At 44.3% G+C, this 19,363-nt stretch overlaps 1 protein-coding gene across 1 annotated transcript in view; it reads right to left on the reverse strand.

Moving 5' to 3' along the window:
• LOC117507850 (receptor-type tyrosine-protein phosphatase gamma-like) overlaps positions 1-19,363 on the reverse strand; it is a 954,825-nt gene that overhangs the window by 48,693 nt on the left and 886,769 nt on the right. The window contains exons 10-11 of the mRNA XM_034167634.1: positions 8,544-8,652; positions 5,459-5,508 (exon numbers count right to left, since the gene is read on the reverse strand). Of these exons, the coding sequence (XP_034023525.1) occupies positions 5,459-5,508; positions 8,544-8,652 (159 nt within the window). The remainder of the gene's footprint in view (positions 1-5,458; positions 5,509-8,543; positions 8,653-19,363) is intronic.

Genomic DNA, 19,363 nt, shown 5'->3' on the forward strand with positions numbered 1-19,363 from the left:
ATTTACATTCCAAATCTGACTGTTTTGTAAATAATTGTCCAAAAAAAAAAAAAAAAAAAATGGCTGAAGCATTTCCTGCATTTATGTAAATAGGTGTATTTAAGTTTGTTTTTTGCTACATTTGTACATGTTTTTGAAATGTATTATTTGTATTTATATTATATTCATATTTTATATTATTTAGGTTCACTATGTTAATACAGTAGGTCAGAATGAATGAGAAACTGTAAAGTCACACAGGTGAGGTTGTGCTGAAAAAAAAAAAATGACAGCCAAAATTTTGTGCAGCTCAAATCCTTTAAAAAGTAAACACTTTTTAAAGGTGAATTATAAAGGTAAATACACTCAACAAAAATATAAATGCAACACTTTTGGTTTTGCTCCCATTTTGTATGAGATGAACTCAAAGATCTAAATCTTTTTCCACATACACAATATCACCATTTCTCTCACAAACCAGTCTAAATCTGTAATAGTGAGCACTTCTCCTTTGCTGAGATAATCCATCCCACCTCACAGGTGTGCCATATCAAGATGCTGATTAGACACCATGATTAGTGCACAGGTGTGCCTTAGACTGCCCACAATAAAAGGCCACTCTGAAAGGTGCAGTTTTATCACACAGCACAATGCCACAGATGTCGCAAGATTTGAGGGAGCGTGCAGTTGGCATGCTGACAGCAGGAATGTCAACCAGAGCTGTTGCTCGTGTATTGAATGTTCATGTCTCTACCATAAGCCGTCTCCAAAGTCGTTTCAGAGAATTTGGCAGTACATCCAACCAGCCTCACAACCGCAGACCACGTGTAACCACACCAGCCCAGGACCTCCACATCCAGCATGTTCACCTCCAAGATCGTCTGAGACCAGCCACTCGGACAGCTGCTGAAACAATCGGTTTGCATAACCAAAGAATTTCTGCACAAACTGTCAGAAACCATCTCAGGGAAGCTCATCTGCATGCTCGTCGTCCTCATCGGGGTCTCGACCTGACTCCAGTTTGTCATCGTAACCGACTTGAGTGGGCAAATGCTCACATTCGCTGGCGTTTGGCATGTTGGAGAGGTGTTCTCTTCACGGATGATGCGAAGGAGATGTGTTGCACTGCATGAGGCAAATGGTGGTCACACCAGATACTGACTGGTATCCCCCCCAATAAAACAAAACTGCACCTTTCAGAGTGGCCTTTTATTGTGGGCAGTCCAAGGCACACCTGTGCACTAATCATGGTGTCTAATCAGCATCTTGGTATGGCACACCTGTGAGGTGGGATGGATTATCTCAGAAAAGGAGAAGTGCTCACTATCACAGATTTAGACTGGTTTGTGAACAATATTTGACGGAAATGGTGATATTGTGTATGTGGAAAAAGTTTTAGATCTTTGAGTTCATCTCATACAAAATGGGAGCAAAACCAAAAGTGTTGCGTTTATATTTTTGTTGAGTATATATAAAGTAGTCAAAAACAGTCAATTATACCCTGGACTCCAGATGGTTAAACGCTAATAAATACAATTATAGTGGTACCAAAGAAAATTCCTTTTATGACTTAAATCTTTGAAAGGCTGGACAGCTTTCATTTTAATAATTGGGTTCATAAAATAGATGGATGATAGTTGTAACTTTATTAATTGGTTTCTTTAATGAAATGAAAGAAGGAAAGAAAAAAAAAAATCACACCTGAGTTCTTTAAGCCCCGTCACACATAGCAGGAATGTGCAGGAACCAGCCCAACATGGAAAAATACTGCCATAATCCGACACGGTCGGGAGGAAAAAAGGCGTGGTCAGCCATATCAGAACACATCCTGAGTACCTCGTCCACACCTGCACAATGGCATCCAAAGTGCATGTAGACAACAGGTAGATGATACAGACCGCTGTCAGACGGCCATAAACGGCGCTGCAGATTGCCCGATGTTGAAAAGTCTGGATGGCAAACATGGGACTGGAGTGCACACACAGGTGGGGCTGCAATTATCACTCATCTGTGTGTTTGGATGTATGCATAACGCTGCATGAGCTAGGGCGGGGTGCACGCGCACTGGACAGCTTCGCTGAAAGTTTGCTGGCAGTGTGCCATGCTGTTCCATGTCCCATGCGTCAGACGGTGCCTTTCCAGGGAACTTTAATTTCTTCTTTCTTTTTTGCTGACTTCAGGAGCACAGCGCAACTCAAGACACAGTGATGGTTGGATTATCACATGGGATATATATATTATTATTTTAGGTGAGAAGATTTTAACCACAGGCTGCGGGTTTTGGCTCCACGTCCCTGCTCTTGGAGGTGAGATTCATGTTTATTAGTCCTGTCATGGCCTGGCACAACAGTTCCATGTCATACATTGGGGGAAATGAGTATTTGATCCATACCAATTTTGCAGGTTTTCCTACCTACAAAGAATGTAGCGGTCCGTAATTTTTATCGTTGGTACACTTCAACTGTGAGAGACAGAATCTAAAAAATCCAGACAATCACATTATATGATTTTTAAATCATTAATTTGCATTTTATTGCATGAAATAAGTATTTGACCCCCTACCAACCAGCAAGAATTCTGGCTCTCACAGACCTGTTAATTTTTCTTTAAGAAGCCCTCTTATTCTGCACTCTTTACCTGTATTAATTGCACCTGTTTGAACTTGTTACCTGTATAAAAGACACCTGTTCACACACTCAATCAATCACACTCCAACGTGTCCACCATGGACATGATCAAAGAGCTGTCTGAGGACATCAAGGACAAAACTGTAGACCTGCACAAGGCTGGGATGGACTACAGGACAACAGGCAAGCAGCTTGGTGAGAAGACAACAACTGTTGGTGTAACTATTAGAAAATGGAAGAAACACAACATGACTGTCAATCTCCCTCGGTCTGGGATTCCATGCAAGATCTCACTTTGTGGGGTCAGGATGATTCTGAGAAAGCTCAGAACTACACAGGAGGACCTGGTTAATGACCCGAAGAGAGCCGGGACCACAGTTACAAAGATTACATTAGTAACACACGATGCCGTCATGGTTTAAAATCCTGCAGGGCAGCAAGGTCCCCCCGCTCAAGCCAGCACATATCCAGGCCCGTTTGAAGTTCACCAGTGACCATCTGGATCATCCAGAGGAGGCATGGGAGAAGGTCATGTGGTCAGATGAGACCAGAATAGAGCTTTTTGGTATCAACTCCACTCGCCGTGTTTGGAGGATGAGAACAGCCCCAAGGACATGGTCCCAACCGTGAAGCATGGGGGTGGAAACATCATACTCTAGGGGTGCTCTTCTGCAAAGGGGACAGGACGACTGCACCGTATTGAAGGGAGGATGGATGGGGGTCATGTATTGTGAGATTTTGGCAAACAACTTCCTTCCCTCAGTAAGAGCATTGAAGATGGGTCGTGGCTGGGTCTTCCAACATGACAATGCCCCCAAACACACAGCCAGGGCAACTAAGTAGGGGCTCCGTAAGAAGCATTTCAAGGTCCTGGAGTGGCCGAGCTAGTCTCCAGACCTGAACTCAATAGAAATCTTTGGAGGGAGCTGAAACTCCAAACCTGAAAGATCTGGAGAAGATCTGTATGTAGTTCTTGACCAACAAACTTGGTCAAGAACTACAGGAAACGTCTTACCTCTGGAACTGCAAGCAAAGGTTTCTGTACCAATTGTTAAGCTCTGTTTTTCTAGGGGATCAAATACTTATTTCATGTAATAAAATGCAAATTAATTATTTAAAAATCATACAATGGGATTTTCTGGATTTTTTTTTTTAGACTGTCTCTCACAGTTGAAGTGTAACTACAATAAAAATTACAGATCTCTACATTCTTCTTAGGTGGAAAAACCTGCAAAATTGACAGTGGATCAAATACTTATTTCCCCCACTGTATCTCCTACAGACTTAGAAGGGTGATCATTTATTACAGTGTGAGATCCGTTCAGCTCCAAGCCTGACGCATGCAATGATGCATTACTGTGCACCATGGAGAGGCGCAGCTGGCCGTGTTATATACAGTTATGATGGAGACAATATTGACGTTATTTACATTGCCCATGGGGAGGGATATTATCTGTACTGTCAGGTCTATTATGGATAGAACAGCCTGTCCAGATGTGCAGCGCTGTGCGACACATTAACCCACAGTGGACACGGGGCTTTCAGTTTGTTCGTGCTGTGTTCACATCCCCTGCACATGGATGGCTGTGTGCCAATACATATCAATGATCAACTGCTCCTGCACGCACAAGTGCGCTCCGTGCACACGCGTGGGGCTGTAATTATCACTTAGCCGTGTGTGTATATGCATAACACTGGATGGGCCACTAAGCGTGCGTGCGGGGCACACACACGTGTGCCTGCCACTGGACAGCGTCACTCCAAAGTTTGCTAGCATTGGGCCGTCCCTCAGAGGAGCGCCCTTCCAGAGAACTTTCTTTTTTCCTGTTTGCCCACTTCAGCAGCACAACGCAACTGTGGACACTGCGATGGTTGGATTATCACAGAATTATTTTTTTTATTTTGGGTGAGAGGATTCTAACCCCAGGCTGCTGTCCTGGCTTCATCTCCACGTCCTGCGCTGTGAAACACTCCTAGACCACTGTTGGAGGTAAGACGCATGTTTATTAATGGTGTAACTGCCTGTCACAACCTCTATCTTATATCTCCTCCAGAGTTAGAAGGTGAACATTTATTACAGCATAAGATCCGTCCAGCTCCGAGCCTGACGCGCGCGATGACACATTACTGCACAGCAGAGAGAGGCGCAGCTGCCTGTGTTATGATGGAGACAATAGTTCACATTATTTACGTACGACGCCCACGGGAAGAAATGGACAAATATCTGTACTGTAAGGTCTATTGTGGATATAACAGCCTGTTCAGATTTGCGGCAGCATGTGCGCAGCAGCGCACGGAGCTTTCAGTTTGATAGCCACTGTTCACATTCCCTGAACATGATAATAATCCCTAATTATTTTCATGATAAAGCATGCCACATACATTTCACTCCGGGGGGAGGTGTGCATTATTATACGTGGCACAGGTCATACTGGCAGGCTTTGCAGTGCCAGATCCATCTCAAGGGAACCTTGAGATGGGGTATGGGGTATTAAGGGTATGCCCTTAAATCATTTCAGATCCCGTTTTGCCACCACCCGAATGTGTAAATTGCAGTTAGATGGTCCTCAGATAACACATGGACCACCATCGGATAGGTGTCCCATCTCGATGTCGCCCGGAGAGTTTTGAACATGTGCATCACACTCTGGGATTCTGACCAACTGTGTGGACTTTCGCAGATGGCTGTCAGAATGTTTTGGAACTGAAATGCGGCACCTTGCAGATGTGTGTCGATTCATAAGTCTGACGCCACTGTGCGTGATTCCGGCTATGTGCGACAGGGGTATGAATCAGAAATGAAAGAAGACAGTGAAGAGATAATGTTTGGTATTCATCTCCTCTTCTCTTACCATTCCAGTTTTGACGATTCTTGTTCCTTCAAATATCCGGGTCGTGTTTGCTGATTAGAACAAAGGAAAAAGAGCAGCAGAAAAATTCTCAGTTAAATCACTTAAGTCACTTTCAGCTGATGTTCAAATACAACCTGGTCTCACGGCAAGTCATGATTCAGCAGCACAAAATATACATTAATCTATTGGTTTGTGATATTGTGACGAAAAGCACCTCATTTTTGTCACTGCAGCATGAATTCATTCATTCATTCCGTGGATTACCTCTAAAGTGAAGTAAGTCTTGACTAAGAAGAGTGTGTTTGGGAGAAGAGGCTGTGAGATGATCAAGGAGGTGCAAAGTGAGGAGAAAATCTGCCTGAAGAGGCAGACAGCAAGAAGCTGGAGAGGAAGCTGAGAGACATGTGGGAGGTCTGGAAGGGTATGAAAACCATTACCGGCTGTCACAGCAAGGCCAATGTTGGCTGCATGGATCTCCAGAGAGCTAAGGAGCTGAACACCGTTTTGAACCGGTTCAGTTCCCCCATCCCGACCACCTGCTCGCCTGCACAGTCCTCCTCTGGCTCCTTTGACTATCACTATCCTGCTTCTCCTCCATGTGCCTCGCTCACAAGTGCCTGCCACTCCCACCTTGACTGCTCCCTCCATCAGAGTGGACCAGGTGACAAAGGAGCTGCGACGTCTCCATCTTAGGAAGGCCACGGGTCCGGGACCAGGTCTGTCCAAGGCTCCTGAGGGCCTGTGCAGCTGAGCTGGAAGACCCAGACTCTCTACAGCAGGTCTTCAACCTGAGTCTGCAGCTGGAGAGTGTTCCTTCACTGTGGAAAATGTCCTGCATCATTGCAGGTCCAAAGAAGGGTCACGCTCATGAGAGCGGGAGGCCGGCCGCGCTCACGTCACAGGATAAAAACACTGAAGCGACTGGTCCTGCAGCTGGTGCGACCTCAAGTGCACGAGCATGAGCCAATTTGCCTACCAGGAGAAGGTGAGTGTTGAAGATGCTGTTCTTTATCTCCTACACTGTGTACTCACATGCCTGGATGTGGGGATGGGGGGCATTGTGAGGATGTATTCTTTGACTTTTCTCGTGCTTTCATCACCATCCATCCCAGCCTTCTCCAGGAGAAACTTAACATGGCTGTGGAACCCCGCCTGGTGCGCTGGATGTGCTAGTTCTCTGATGTGTTAGGGAGGGTGGGGTGGGGTGTGGGGGTTACAGGGGCCTGGTGGAGGACTTTGTGAGGTGGTGCCAGCAGAACAAGCTCCTGCTGAACGCTACCAAACCAAAGGAGGTGGTGCTTGATTTCCAACAGAGGCCAACCTCTCTGCAGACCATCGTTAATGATGGACCAGAGGTGGAGGTGGTCTCCACCTGTAAGTACCCAGGGCTGCAGCTGGACTCCAGGCTGAGCTGGACAGCAAACATGGACACTGGGTACAAGAAGAGGCAGAGCAGGACATACTTTCTTAGAAGGCTGACCTCTTTCAGGGTCTGTCTGAAGCTTTTGTACATGTTTTATCAGTCCATTGTGTCCAGCGTCCTTTTTTATGGTGTTGTGTGTTTGGGGGGGAGTGCAAAGAAAAGGGACATTCTCAGGCTGAACCGGCTCATGAAGATGGGCTCGGTGGTTGGTCTATGTCTGGACTCTGTGGAGAAGGTGGTGGAACAGAGGATGCTCTGCAAGATCAGGGCGATCCCATCCAATCAGAGCCACCCTGAGCTGGAAATGTCCTGAACACAGTCTCTGGTGTCTTCACTCCTTCCACTTTGATTCTGTAAGTATTTTATTATTTATTACTACTTTTAATGGGAGCAATAGACTTCTACACGGGATGACAGTTGTGCCGCTGCCTTTACCAGATCCAAAGGAAGAACTAGAACAAAATCAGGAGGCAGATTTGTCTTTGGCACGGATGAGACACTGCTTGGAGGTGAGAAGGTGGGCGAGTGGTGAGGCAGCTTTGAACTCCATGACAAGGTGCCTGGATGAAAGAACATTCTACCACAGGCCCAAAGCAGTCTGCCCCAGGTGCTTGAGATGGCTCAGTGCTTAATGGTGAAGGGTGACTTTGGGCACACCAAAATGTTCTCTTACCTTTTCATGTTCACGTTCACATCCGAAAGACACTGAAACGATGAGCTTCACAGTGACCAGGGACTGAACTCTTCATGGAGGTGTGCAGGTAGCTGGGGGTGAGCAAGACGAGGATAATGCTCTTCTGTCCATAGAGAGAAGGCTTGGTGGAGAAGTACAACCGTGCTTCTAGCCACCCAACGAGTAGCACCAGTACAACTGAAGCTGCCTTTGTTCATCGTGGACTTCAGTGCCAAGGTCCAGTCAGTGTCTGCTGACCACAGGTACTTTTGGGTGGGAACTATGTACACCTGTGGACTTAGTGTTTGGGACCCCACCTTACCAAGATATTGCTGACGTACACACACCAGGCTCAGAGTAAACCTGGACTGCGCCAACAGAGGGCCTCAAGCAGGTGTTTGAATCAGGGATCAAGGGTGGGTTTACCCCGTGGCTCTGACAATGGGTGCAATATGGATAAAAATGGGCGCAATTCCTGAATGGTTACTGTGATATTTTTGTTTCTTGAATGAAAGCTGAAAGTCTATATTGCAAAATTGTCACTGTCCAAATCTTTCTTGCCCTGACCGTACTGTCAGTGTGGCGTGTGCTCACGGTCTGAATCCTCCACATATAACTTGACACAGGATTTTGAACATCAGATAAATGTTAACAACATAAATGGTAAATGGACTGCATTTATACGACGCTTCATCTAAATCAGAAGCTCACAGTGCTTTACAATGAGGACTCGCATCACCATACACTAATGCCAGGGTGGTGCCATGCAAGGTGCTCAGTACACACTGGGAGCAACTTGGGGATTATGGACCAAGGGCCCTGTGCACAAAGGAGCCTTTTCTGGACTGATGTGGGTTCAAACTAAGGATCATCTGGTCTCAAGCCCACCGCTTTAACCACCAGACATCAAATATACAGGACAGAGGAGCCACGGGAGTCACACGGTGTGACGAACACGCCAGTGAGTGCAGGTAGGAGGTGCTGGATACCTCTGAAGAGCATACTCTGACTGAAGTCACTGCGCATGTCATTCATGCAGACGGCCTGGACCCGGAACAGATACAGAACATCTGGGGAGACGGGAGAGATGATCGCCTCCTGGAAAACACACACACACACACACACACACACACACACACACACACACACACACACACACACACAGCATGAGAAAACAGATGATAGATTGTTAGATTCCCTCCAGTTAACATAATAACTCAAATATCATCATCACATCACCTTGTTCCTCTGCAAATTTAAAGGACACACAATGAGGTGAAATGTGATGCACCACATCAATCCACAAATCTGTTTAATTTGCTGAGAGAGATATGGGCACAGTTCCACTAATTATCAACGATAATGTTTTCATTATTGAAAGGAGTCAGTTGAGGTGACTCGAGTATCTTTTCCGGATGCCCCCTGGATGCCTCGCTGGAGAGGTGTTCCGAGCATGTCCCATTGGGAGGAGGCCCCAGGGAAGACCCAGGACATGTTGGAAGGATTACATCTCTCGGCTGGCTTGGGAACGCCTTGGGGTTCCCCCGGAGGAGCTGGGGGAGGTGTGTGTGGATTGGGAGGTCTGGGCGGCTTTGCTTGAGCTGCTGCCCCCGCGACCCGACTCCGGATAAAGCGAAAGAAAATGGATGGATGGATGTTTTCATTATCGGATTAGTTTTTCAGATAAATTTGAAAACCATTATGGGACTAATTATCTTCCAATACATTTTGGTCCGATAATTTTTAGACCACTAACGTATTTTTGCAGACATGGTAAACAAAGCTGAACAGTTACAAAGATTTATGAACTCTAAAATCAGTTGAGTTTCTACCTGTTAAATGTTTTATAGCAGATGCGCAGCTCTATCCTCCATAAACAGAGGAAAACTGGTTTAAGAAGAAACTGCTCTATCCTCTGCAGGCAAAGGAGAACTGGTCACCGAAAAGAAAAAAGCTCATTTCTTTTAGCCCCATACTGATACACTGGCAATATCACCCAAGTCATCCAGAGGCATACAGTTTTAACTTATGGTTAAAATATTAACCAAACTAATCTCGAACAAGTTATTTAATTAATTAATTAACGTTACGTCTGAAGTTTTATAAAGTGAAAATATCAGATATATGTTTTAAAGTAATGCACTAATTTTGAAGGTTTTAGTGTGGACATGCTGTGTCCAGGTGCATTATGGGTAATCTCAGTACATTCACAACAGAAGAAATGTATCTGAGACGCTCTGATCAGGCTCCACACAGACATCAGCACATTATACTCTTTGTATAATGTGCCTAAAACTCTCGTTATTATATTCTCTGGGTTTATAGATGTTGTTATTGTGTTTGTTTTATGTAAAAATGCCAGAAGCTCAGGTTGCTGCTGCATTATTCTCAACTGGAATCACTGCAATCAATTCCTGTTTGCTATTTAGAGTCCTGTTTATGTTAAACACTGTCTTGTCTTTATTCCAGAGTAATAAATATGATGTCTGAAATTCAGTTTGCGTTAATTAAATTCCACGCATCTTTAACGTAGCAGACACGGATTATCTGAAATTTTGTTTTGGCAAGTTTTCACAATCTCTACTGTCATCTACTGGCCAGTAGTGTTCATGGCAGTCTTTGCCCTGAAGATGGAAATATGCCAATTAATTAATTGGCATATTCTTCTTCTTCTTCATCATCATCACTCTTGCTTGCCTCTACTGGTGGTTGGCTCTCACTGCAGTATTGTATCACTTCCTGTTCCGGAGCACAGTGGTGCTTTTCTGTATCTGTTAGCTGTTTAATCTGCATAGTTAGATTAATCTAGATAAGATTTGTTTCATAGTGCCTTAACTAAAGCACTCTCTCTGCTGAATCACCTCTAAATTATTTACACATTATTCACTTTGTGTGTTTTTAGGAATCCGCTAGCTTAGCGCAGCTACTAGCTCTTAGCCGGTTTAGCATGGCGGCTTCTCCTGTCTCTCCCGCACTTGTCTGCTCTGGGTGTGAAATGTTTAGTTATTCCTCAGCCTCCTTTAGCAGTAATGGTACTTGTAATAAGTGTAGCTTATTCGTAGCTTTGGAGGCCAGGCTAGGCGAACTGGAGACTCGGCTCCGCACCTTGGAAAATCCTACAGCTAGCCAGGCCCCTGTAGTTGGTGCGGACCAAGGTAGCTTAGCTGCCGTTAGCTGTCCCCCAGCAGATCCCGAGCAGCCGGGAAAGCAGGCCGGCTGGGTGACTGAGGAAGAAGCGTAGTCCTAAACAGAAGCCCCCTGTACACCACCAGCCCGTTCACATCTCGAACCATTTTTCTCCACTCGGCGACACACCCGCCGAGGATCAAACTCTGGTTATTGGTGACTGTTTTGAGAAATGTAAAGTTAGCGACACCAGCAACCATAGTCAAATGTCTTCTGGGGGCCAGAGCAGGCGACATTGAAGGAAATTTGAAACTGCTGGCTAAGGCTAAGCATAAATTTGGTAAGATTGTAATTCACGTCGGCAGTAATGACACCCGGTTATGCCAACCGGAGGTCACTAAAATTAACACTGAATCGGTGTGTAACTTTGCAAAAACAATGTCGGACTCTGTAGTTTTCTCTGGGCCCCTCCCCATTCGGACCGGGAGTGACATGTTTAGCCGCATGTTCTCCTTGAATTGCTGGCTGTCTGAGTGGTGTCCAAAAAATGAGGTGGGCTTCATAGATAATTGGCAAATTTTCTGGGGAAAACCTGGTCTTGTTAGGAGAGACGGCATCCATCCCACTTTGGATGGAGCAGCTCTCATCTCTAGAAATCTGGCCAATTTTATTAAACCCTCCAAACCGTGACTATCCAGGGTTGGGACCAGGAAGCAGAGTTGTAGTCTTACACACCTCTCTGCAGCTTCTCTCCCCCTGCCATCCCCCCAATACCCCATCCTCGTAGAGACGGTGCCTGCTCCCAGACCACCAACAACCAGTAAAAATCTATTTAAGCATAAAAATTCAAAAAGAAAAAAAAATATAGCACCTTCAACTGCACCACAGACTAAAACAGTTAAATGTGGTTTATTAAACATTAGGTCTTTCTCTTCTAAGTCCCTGTTAGTAAACGATATAATAATTGATCAACATATTGATTTATTCTGCCTTACATCCAAATTGGGAAAGTCCCAAAAACCAGTTTTATTTGTTATCTATCATCCACCTGGTCGTTACTGTGAGTTTCTCTGTGAATTTTCAGACCTTTTGTCTGACTTAGTGCTTAGCTCATAGATAATTATAGTGGGCGATTTTAACATCCACATAGATGCTGAGAATGACAGCCTCAACACTGCATTTAATCTATTATTAGACTCAATTGGCTTCGCTCAAAATGTAAATGAGTCCACCCACCACTTTAACCATACTTTAGATCTTGTTCTGACTTATGGTATGGAAATTGAAGACTTTGTTGTGTGGGCCGCTGAAGAGGAGGTACTGCTGGCCCACCACCACAAGATGGCGCCCTGCTTGAAGTGCAGGCTTCAAGCACGAGAGGGCATCAGAGCGACCGGGAGAGACAGCTGTCACTCATCATCCGTACCAGCTGTCACTCATCCACTACTCATCACCATCACCATAAAGGCCGGACTGCAACTCCACCTCCTCGCCGAGAAATCAGCTACCATTCTCTGCTGTATCGATAACAAATAACAGTCTGATCTCATTTGCAGCCGTTTTCTTGTGACGGTGTACTTATCTGCGGTATTGGCGTTTGGTGTGGACTGCGACGGCTTCGCCTCTCACCCCAAACCAGATAAGTGGTTAAACAGGAGCTGCACGAGTGTGTGATTGGAGGTGGAGGTGCTCCCTCCTTAAAGAACACGGACTGTGGGATTACTGAGTGTGCGAACTAACACTCATCAATACTGTTTCTGTTCTCTGCCAGCAGTACCGGGTCTGACTGCTGAAGACAGTGGCCACCTGGGGCGCAGGGCTTGGCGGCTCCGGTGTTCATCAGATCCGTTGGTGGTGGAAGCTGTGTGGGATCCGGCTCTTCTCTTGCCAGACGTCTTCTATCTTCGAGCCTGCCCACACGTCACCTTGTGTATAATTGACATTCTACCATATTGTTATTGTCTGTACTTCATTGTGCGATTCACAACATTAAATTGTTACTTTTTGGCTTATCCATTGTCCGTTCATTAACGCCCCCTGTTGTGGGTCCGTGTCACGACACGTTCACAACAGACTTAACAGTATTCCCTGAAAACCCCCTTCTGTCTAATCATTTCTTAACATTTACATTTACTTTAATGGATTACCCAGCAGTGGGGAATAAGTTTCATTACAGTAGTACAGTCTTTCGGAAAGCACTGTAACTAGGTTTAAGGATATGATTCCTTCTTTATGTTTTCCAATGCCATATACCAACACAGTGCAGAGTAGCTACCTAAACTCTGTGAGTGAGAGATTATCTCATCAATAGTTTTACATCCTCATTGAGCACAACTTTGGATGCTGTAGCTCCTCTGAAAAAGAGAGCCTTAAATCAAAAGTGCCTGACTCCGTGGTATAACTCACAAACTCGCAGCTTAAAGCAGATAACCCGTAAGTTGGAGAGGAAATGGCGTCTCACTAATTTAGAAGATCTTCACTTAGCCTGGAAAAAGAGTCTGTTGCTCTATAAAAAAAGTCTTCCGTAAAGCTAGGACATCTTACTACTCATCACTAATTGAAGAAAATAAGAACAACCCCAGGTTTCTTTTCAGCACTGTAGCCAGGCTGACAAAGAGTCAGAGCTCTATTGAGCTAACTGATCATCTGCAGAGGAATGGTCTATTTGAAGAGTTTCAGTCAGGTTTCAGAATTCATCATAGTACAGAAACAGCATTAGTGAAGGTTACAAATGATCTTATGGCCTCAGACAGTGAACTCATCTCTGTGCTTGCTCTGTTAGACCTCAGTGCTGCCTTCGATACTGTTGACCATAAAATTTTATTACAGAGATTAGAGCATGCCATAGGTATTAAAGGCACTGCAGTGGTTTGAATCATATTTATCTAATAGATTACAATTTGTTCATGTAAATGGGGAGTCTTCTTCACAGACTAAGGTTAATTATGGAGTTCCACAAGGTTCTGTGCTAGGACCAATTTTATTCACTTTATACTTGCTTCCCTTAGGCAGTATTATTAGAAAGCATTGCTTAAATTTTCATTGTTACGCAGATGATACCCAGCTTTATCTATCCATGAAGCCAGAGGACACACCAATTAGTTAAACTGCAGGAATGTCTTACAGACATAAAGACATGGATGACCTCTAATTTCCTGCTTTTAAATTCAGATAAAACTGAAGTTATTGTACTTGGCCCCACAAATCTTAGAAACATGGTGTCTAACCAGATCCTTACTCTGGATGGCATTACCCTGACCTCCAGTAATACTGTGAGAAATCTTGGAGTCATTTTTGATCAGGATATGTCCTTCAATGCGCATATTAAGCAAATATGTACGACTGCTTTTTTGCATTTGCGCAATATCTCTAAAATTAGAAAGGTCTTGTCTCAGAGTGATGCTGAAAAGCTAATTCATGCATTTATTTCCTCTAGGCTGGACTATTGTAATTCATTATTATCAGGTTGTCTTAAAAGTTCCCTGAAAAGCCTTCAGTTAATTCAAAATGCTGCAGCTAGAGTACTGACGGGGACTAGAAGGAGAGAGCATATCTCACCCATATTGGCCTCTCTTCATTGGCTTCCTGTTAATTCTAGAATAGAATTTAAAATTCTTCTTCTTACTTATAAGGTTTTGAATAATCAGGTCCCATCTTATCTTAGGGACCTCTTAGTACCATATCACCCCAATAGATCGCTTCGCTCTCAGACTGCAGGCTTACTTGTAGTTCCTAGGGTTTGTAAGAGTAGAATGGGAGGCAGAGCCTTCAGCTTTCAGTCTCCTCTCCTGTGGAACCAGCTCCCAATTCGGATTAGGGAGACAGACACCCTCTCTACTTTTAAGATTACGCTTAAAACTTTCCTTTTTGCTAAAGCTTATAGTTAGGGCTGGATCAGGTGACCCTGAACCATCCCTTAGTTATGCTGCTATAGACTTAGACTGCTGGGGGTTCCCATGATGCACTGAGTGTTTCTTTCTCTTTTTGCTCTGTATGCACCACTCTGCATTTAATCATTAGTGACTGATCTCTGCTCCCCTCCACAGCATGTCTTTTTCCTGGTTCTCTCCCTCAGCCCCAACCAGTCCCAGCAGAAGACTGCCCCTCCCTGTGCCTGGTTCTGCTGGAGGTTTCTTCCTGTTAAAAGGGAGTTTTTCCTTCCCACTGTTGCCAAGTGCTTGCTCACAGGGGGTCGCTTTGACCGTTCGGGTTTTTCTGTAATTATTGTATGGGTTTTGCCTTACAATATAAAGCACCTTGGGGCAACTGTTTGTTGTGATTTGGCGCTATATAAATAAAATTGATTTTGATTTGATTCTTTTTTTTTTTTTTTTGCTGACAGCAGCACATTAAAAATGCACACTGCTGTCCACATCAATTAAACGTAGAAATCAGATGTCAGAATCCAACATCTGTGCCACAGAGTTGGACTTCTGTTGACATTACGACGGACGTTACGCTCCACTTCCGACTCTGTTTTTGCACTGCAGGTGTGTGTGTGTGTGTGTGTATGTTTTAATGAAATGCTTTCCCGCTTTTTGTGTGATCTCCATGTCTCCTGTTTCACACCAGACACCTGTGCTGTTAAAGGCAAAGTGTCATTAAAAAGTGTGTAAGATTGTGTGATTCTTGGTGTTGTTCGACAGTCTGAAGGACAGTTGCTTGTGTTGGCTGTTGTATTTCAGATTGGTTGTGATTTGTGTGACCTGACTGTCCAGCTGGTCCTGGACGCGACTGTAGGCTCGTTTGGAGGATCCGTGGGTCCCGCTGACAAGTCTATCTGGTGAGAGCCAGATGAGGAGTATCTGGTGCATTACGGGGAGGGTCAGACATGACATTCTGACCATGTTTCTCTCAGTATGATCCAGCATAGAGGTGCGTCAGTGTTGAGGACCACAGCAGCTGGAGAAGTCGTAGGACACAGCCATGTTTCATGTGCCTATAATAGACTGAAGGCTGCCTGGGCGGTTGCTGTCCAGGATCCAGTTAGTACTTCCCTGTCTGTCTCTCAGTTTGTATCTGTCTGTCTGTATCTCTGTCTGTCTGTTTCCGTCTCTCAGTTTGTATCTCTGTCTGTCTGTTTCCGTCTCTGTTTGCCTCTTTGTCTGTCTGTATCTGTCTGTTTCTCAGTCTCTCTGTCTCTCAGTCTCTCTCTGTCTCTGTCTATTTGTCTCTCTGTCTTTCTGTTTCTCTGTCTGTCTGTCTCTCCCTGTCTTTTTCTCAATCTCTCTGATTCTCTGTTTGTCTCTCTGTCTGTGTCTGTTTCGCTGTCTGTGTCTCTGTTTCGCTGTCTGTGTCTCTGTCTCTCTGTCTGTCTGATTCTCTGTTTGTCTCTCTGTCTGTCTGTTTCTCAGTCTCTCTCTCTGTCTCTCTCCGTTTTTTTCTCTGTTTCTCTCTCCCTGTCTTTTTCTCAGTCTCTGTCTGTCTGTTTGTCTCTCTGCCCTCTCTGTTTGTCTCTCTGTCTGTTTCTCTGTCTGTCTCTCTGTATGTTTCTCTGTCTGTCTCTGCCTGACTTTTTCTGTCTCTCTGTCTGTTTCTCAGTCTGCCTGTATGTCTGTCCCTCTGTCTATCTGTCTCTCTGTATGTCTGTCCCTCTGTCTGTTTATCTGTCTCTCTGTCTTGCTCAACTGACTCTGAAAGGAGTCAGTTGAGGTGGCTCAGGCATCTTTTCCGGATGCCCCCTGGACGCCTTGCTGGAGAGGTGTTCCGGGCACGTCCCATTGGGAGGAGGAAGACCCAGGACATGCTGGAGGGACTACATCTCTCGGCTGGCTTGGGAAGGCCTTGGGGTTCCCCCGGAGGAGCTGGGGGAGGTGTGTGTGGATCGGGAGGTCTGGCCGGCTTTGCTTGAGCTGCTGCCCCCACGACCCGACTCCGGATAAAGCGGAAGAAAATGGATGGATGGATGTCTGTCTTGCTCTCTGTCTCTTTGTTTCTCTGTCTGTCTGTCTCTGTTTCTGTCTGTCTATCTCTCTCTCTGTCTCTGTTTCTCAGTCTGTCTATCTCTCTCTCTCTGTTTCTCTGTCTGTCTCTCTCTCTGTGTCTGTCTGAGTGTTTCTGTGTGTCTCTGTCTGTGTGTTTCTGTGTGTCTCTCTGTCTCATGTGTTCTTCCAGCCTTTTGTGTCTCTGCTCTAACCTTCCTGATCAGGTCAGTGACCTGCTCCTTTTAACATCTTTAGATGATGAATTCATATTGAACATAAGAGTCTTGGATTTCAGCAAACAGGATGCAGAAGTAAAAGGATGCAGACAAAAGTTCAACCTCCAACACAATTTTTTAACAATCCACATATTGAAGTGAAACTCACTCCCTCATCACCACTGAGTTGGATATATATAATGAAGCTAGAGCGCGCACTTCCTATACCGTGAACGTAACGCTGCCGTGCCTACACGGGGCCACGGCCGCCATTACTAAAGAGCGCAAAAAGGACACCAAGTACCCGGAATGTGCAATACAGCGTGAGTGTGGAGTGAATGTGGAAGTACCGAAGGAAATCAGTACAACGGGCTGAGACAGACCGCAAACGTCGTACCTACCTGTTTTTGATTTGCTTTTGAATTCAAATATTATTCATTAAATTAGAATAAAAAGTCAGTTTCTTACCTTCCTGGCAAAAACAGCAGGGCTTCGAGATCATAACATACAGGAACAACACTTGACATGGAAACACACTGGTGACTCGATCGTCGCTAACCACAGCAGGGTGCATCATGCAATTTAAATAAATCCGCTATAAATCTTCATGATGTCGTCCTAAGATGACATGAAATTTCCATCGTGGCACAAAATAATGCTCTCTGCACACTCTGCAAACATGACGAAGGCCATCTTATTTTTAGGACAGTAATACGTTCAGTACAGCAGTATGATTGGCCACCGGAAAATTGGAAAACATGCATGTGAAGCTGTTCTTCTGGAGAACTGTGAATGAACGTGTTGGAAGTTGAAGACTGATGGACTAACTGCAGTGGTTCTGGGTGACCTCGGGCAATTCTCAAAACAATTCTCAGTTGGTACGTTAGGCCTACAGAGACCTAACGTACCAACTGAGAATTGTTTTTGCTCAATGAGGATACTGCAACCAACCGTGTTATACTCTGTGTATTTTACTTAAATGCATGTTTGCAGAGTGTGCAGACAAGGGTGCAATTTAGAACTAGAAATTGGGGGGACAAATGGCGCTTTTCTACTTCACAAAAGTTTCACTACTCGGCTCAACTCTACTTGGTTTTTTTGCTTTTCCACTAGGGTTAGTACCTGGTACTGGGTGTTTTTACCGGGTGACAGACACAGAGAGAGACAGACAGGGTGACCCCCCCCTTCACAAAAAACAAACCCCCCAAAAAAACAAACAAACAAAAAAAAAAAGAACCTATAAATATTGTAATAAATCCCGCAAAGGTCCAACAAATTTTGCTGGACCTTCCCAAAGTTTGTTGTCTTGGTCAATTTGCATAAAAGTCATGTTCTTTCCAAATTATGCTCCAAAAGATCTGGTTTGTTGGAGGATAATTTTGAAAGAACATAATTTTTATGTGACTAACTGAAACTCTGGGGAATGATCATACAGAGACTGAAGGTTTATTTATTTATTTTATCTTTTTCTTTTTTTGTAGGATTTTATTACAGTTCTGGGGTTTTTTTTGGGGGGGAGGGGGGTGGTCACTCCGTTTTTTTTTTGTTTTTTTTTAAACTTTCTTTCCCATTTCTACCTTCATTATTGTCCAGGCAAGAGAAAAGGGAGCCTGTTCCAGAAAGCAAATCTCAACATCTTGAGTGACATTGAGGCTGAAGCTGAACTGGTTTCAGTGTGTTCGACACATCCGACTGATCCTTGAGGAAGCAATGGTGGTGGAAGCTGCATTTAATCAGGCATATCTTGGTGTGCTGGGCAACCTTGTGCACGCGATGCGTGACCAGGGCATGTGACCTGCGCCCCCACCCCAGACTACAGACACATGAAGCTTTTGTATAGTTTGTTGCTTTTTTTTTTTTTTTTGTATTTGCTCTTTTTTGTTGCAGTAAACAATTTGACTCATGACTGTATCATAATTTGTCATTTCATGCTGAGTCAACAGTAAAAAAACATTTTGTCATTGATGTTTTGGTGCAATGAAGGTTCATTTCTAAGAATTCTTAATTTGGGTTCTGCCGCTCCAGAAGACACTGCACACTACACCTGGCTGAATCGGTACAGATGCTGGAATAACCATGTCTAAACTGAGATTTTATCAAATGGTATTTAACAAACAAAAAGGTTTAGTCACTTCAGTGAAGGCACCATTACATCAAGGAATTTTGAACAACCAGTTTTACTGTCTGTTTACTTCAATTACATTTATGACCCCATTAAATGTAAAACTTATTTTACTAACTGGATTATGCTTAAACAGCTTTTCAAGCTGTTAGCCTTTAAATCAGTAAACCTTGGTAACTTTTACAAATCAAACTGATGTTACACAAAAGTGGAGACATTTTAGCAAAAAGTACAAAAATTTATTAAAAATTCACAGTGAAACATAACCAGTGTATAACATGATGATGATGACAAAGGTGTCCCATTCCGTTGCATGAACTTTTTCAGCGGTGTCTCTGAGAAAACCATCTGAAACACACACACACACAGACACACACACACACACACAACATATTTTAATTAGTGCTGTCAGGTTATTAAAA

Source organism: Thalassophryne amazonica, chromosome 3, assembly GCF_902500255.1.
Source record: "Thalassophryne amazonica chromosome 3, fThaAma1.1, whole genome shotgun sequence".
In the NCBI taxonomy this organism is placed as follows: Eukaryota; Metazoa; Chordata; class Actinopteri; order Batrachoidiformes; family Batrachoididae; genus Thalassophryne; species Thalassophryne amazonica.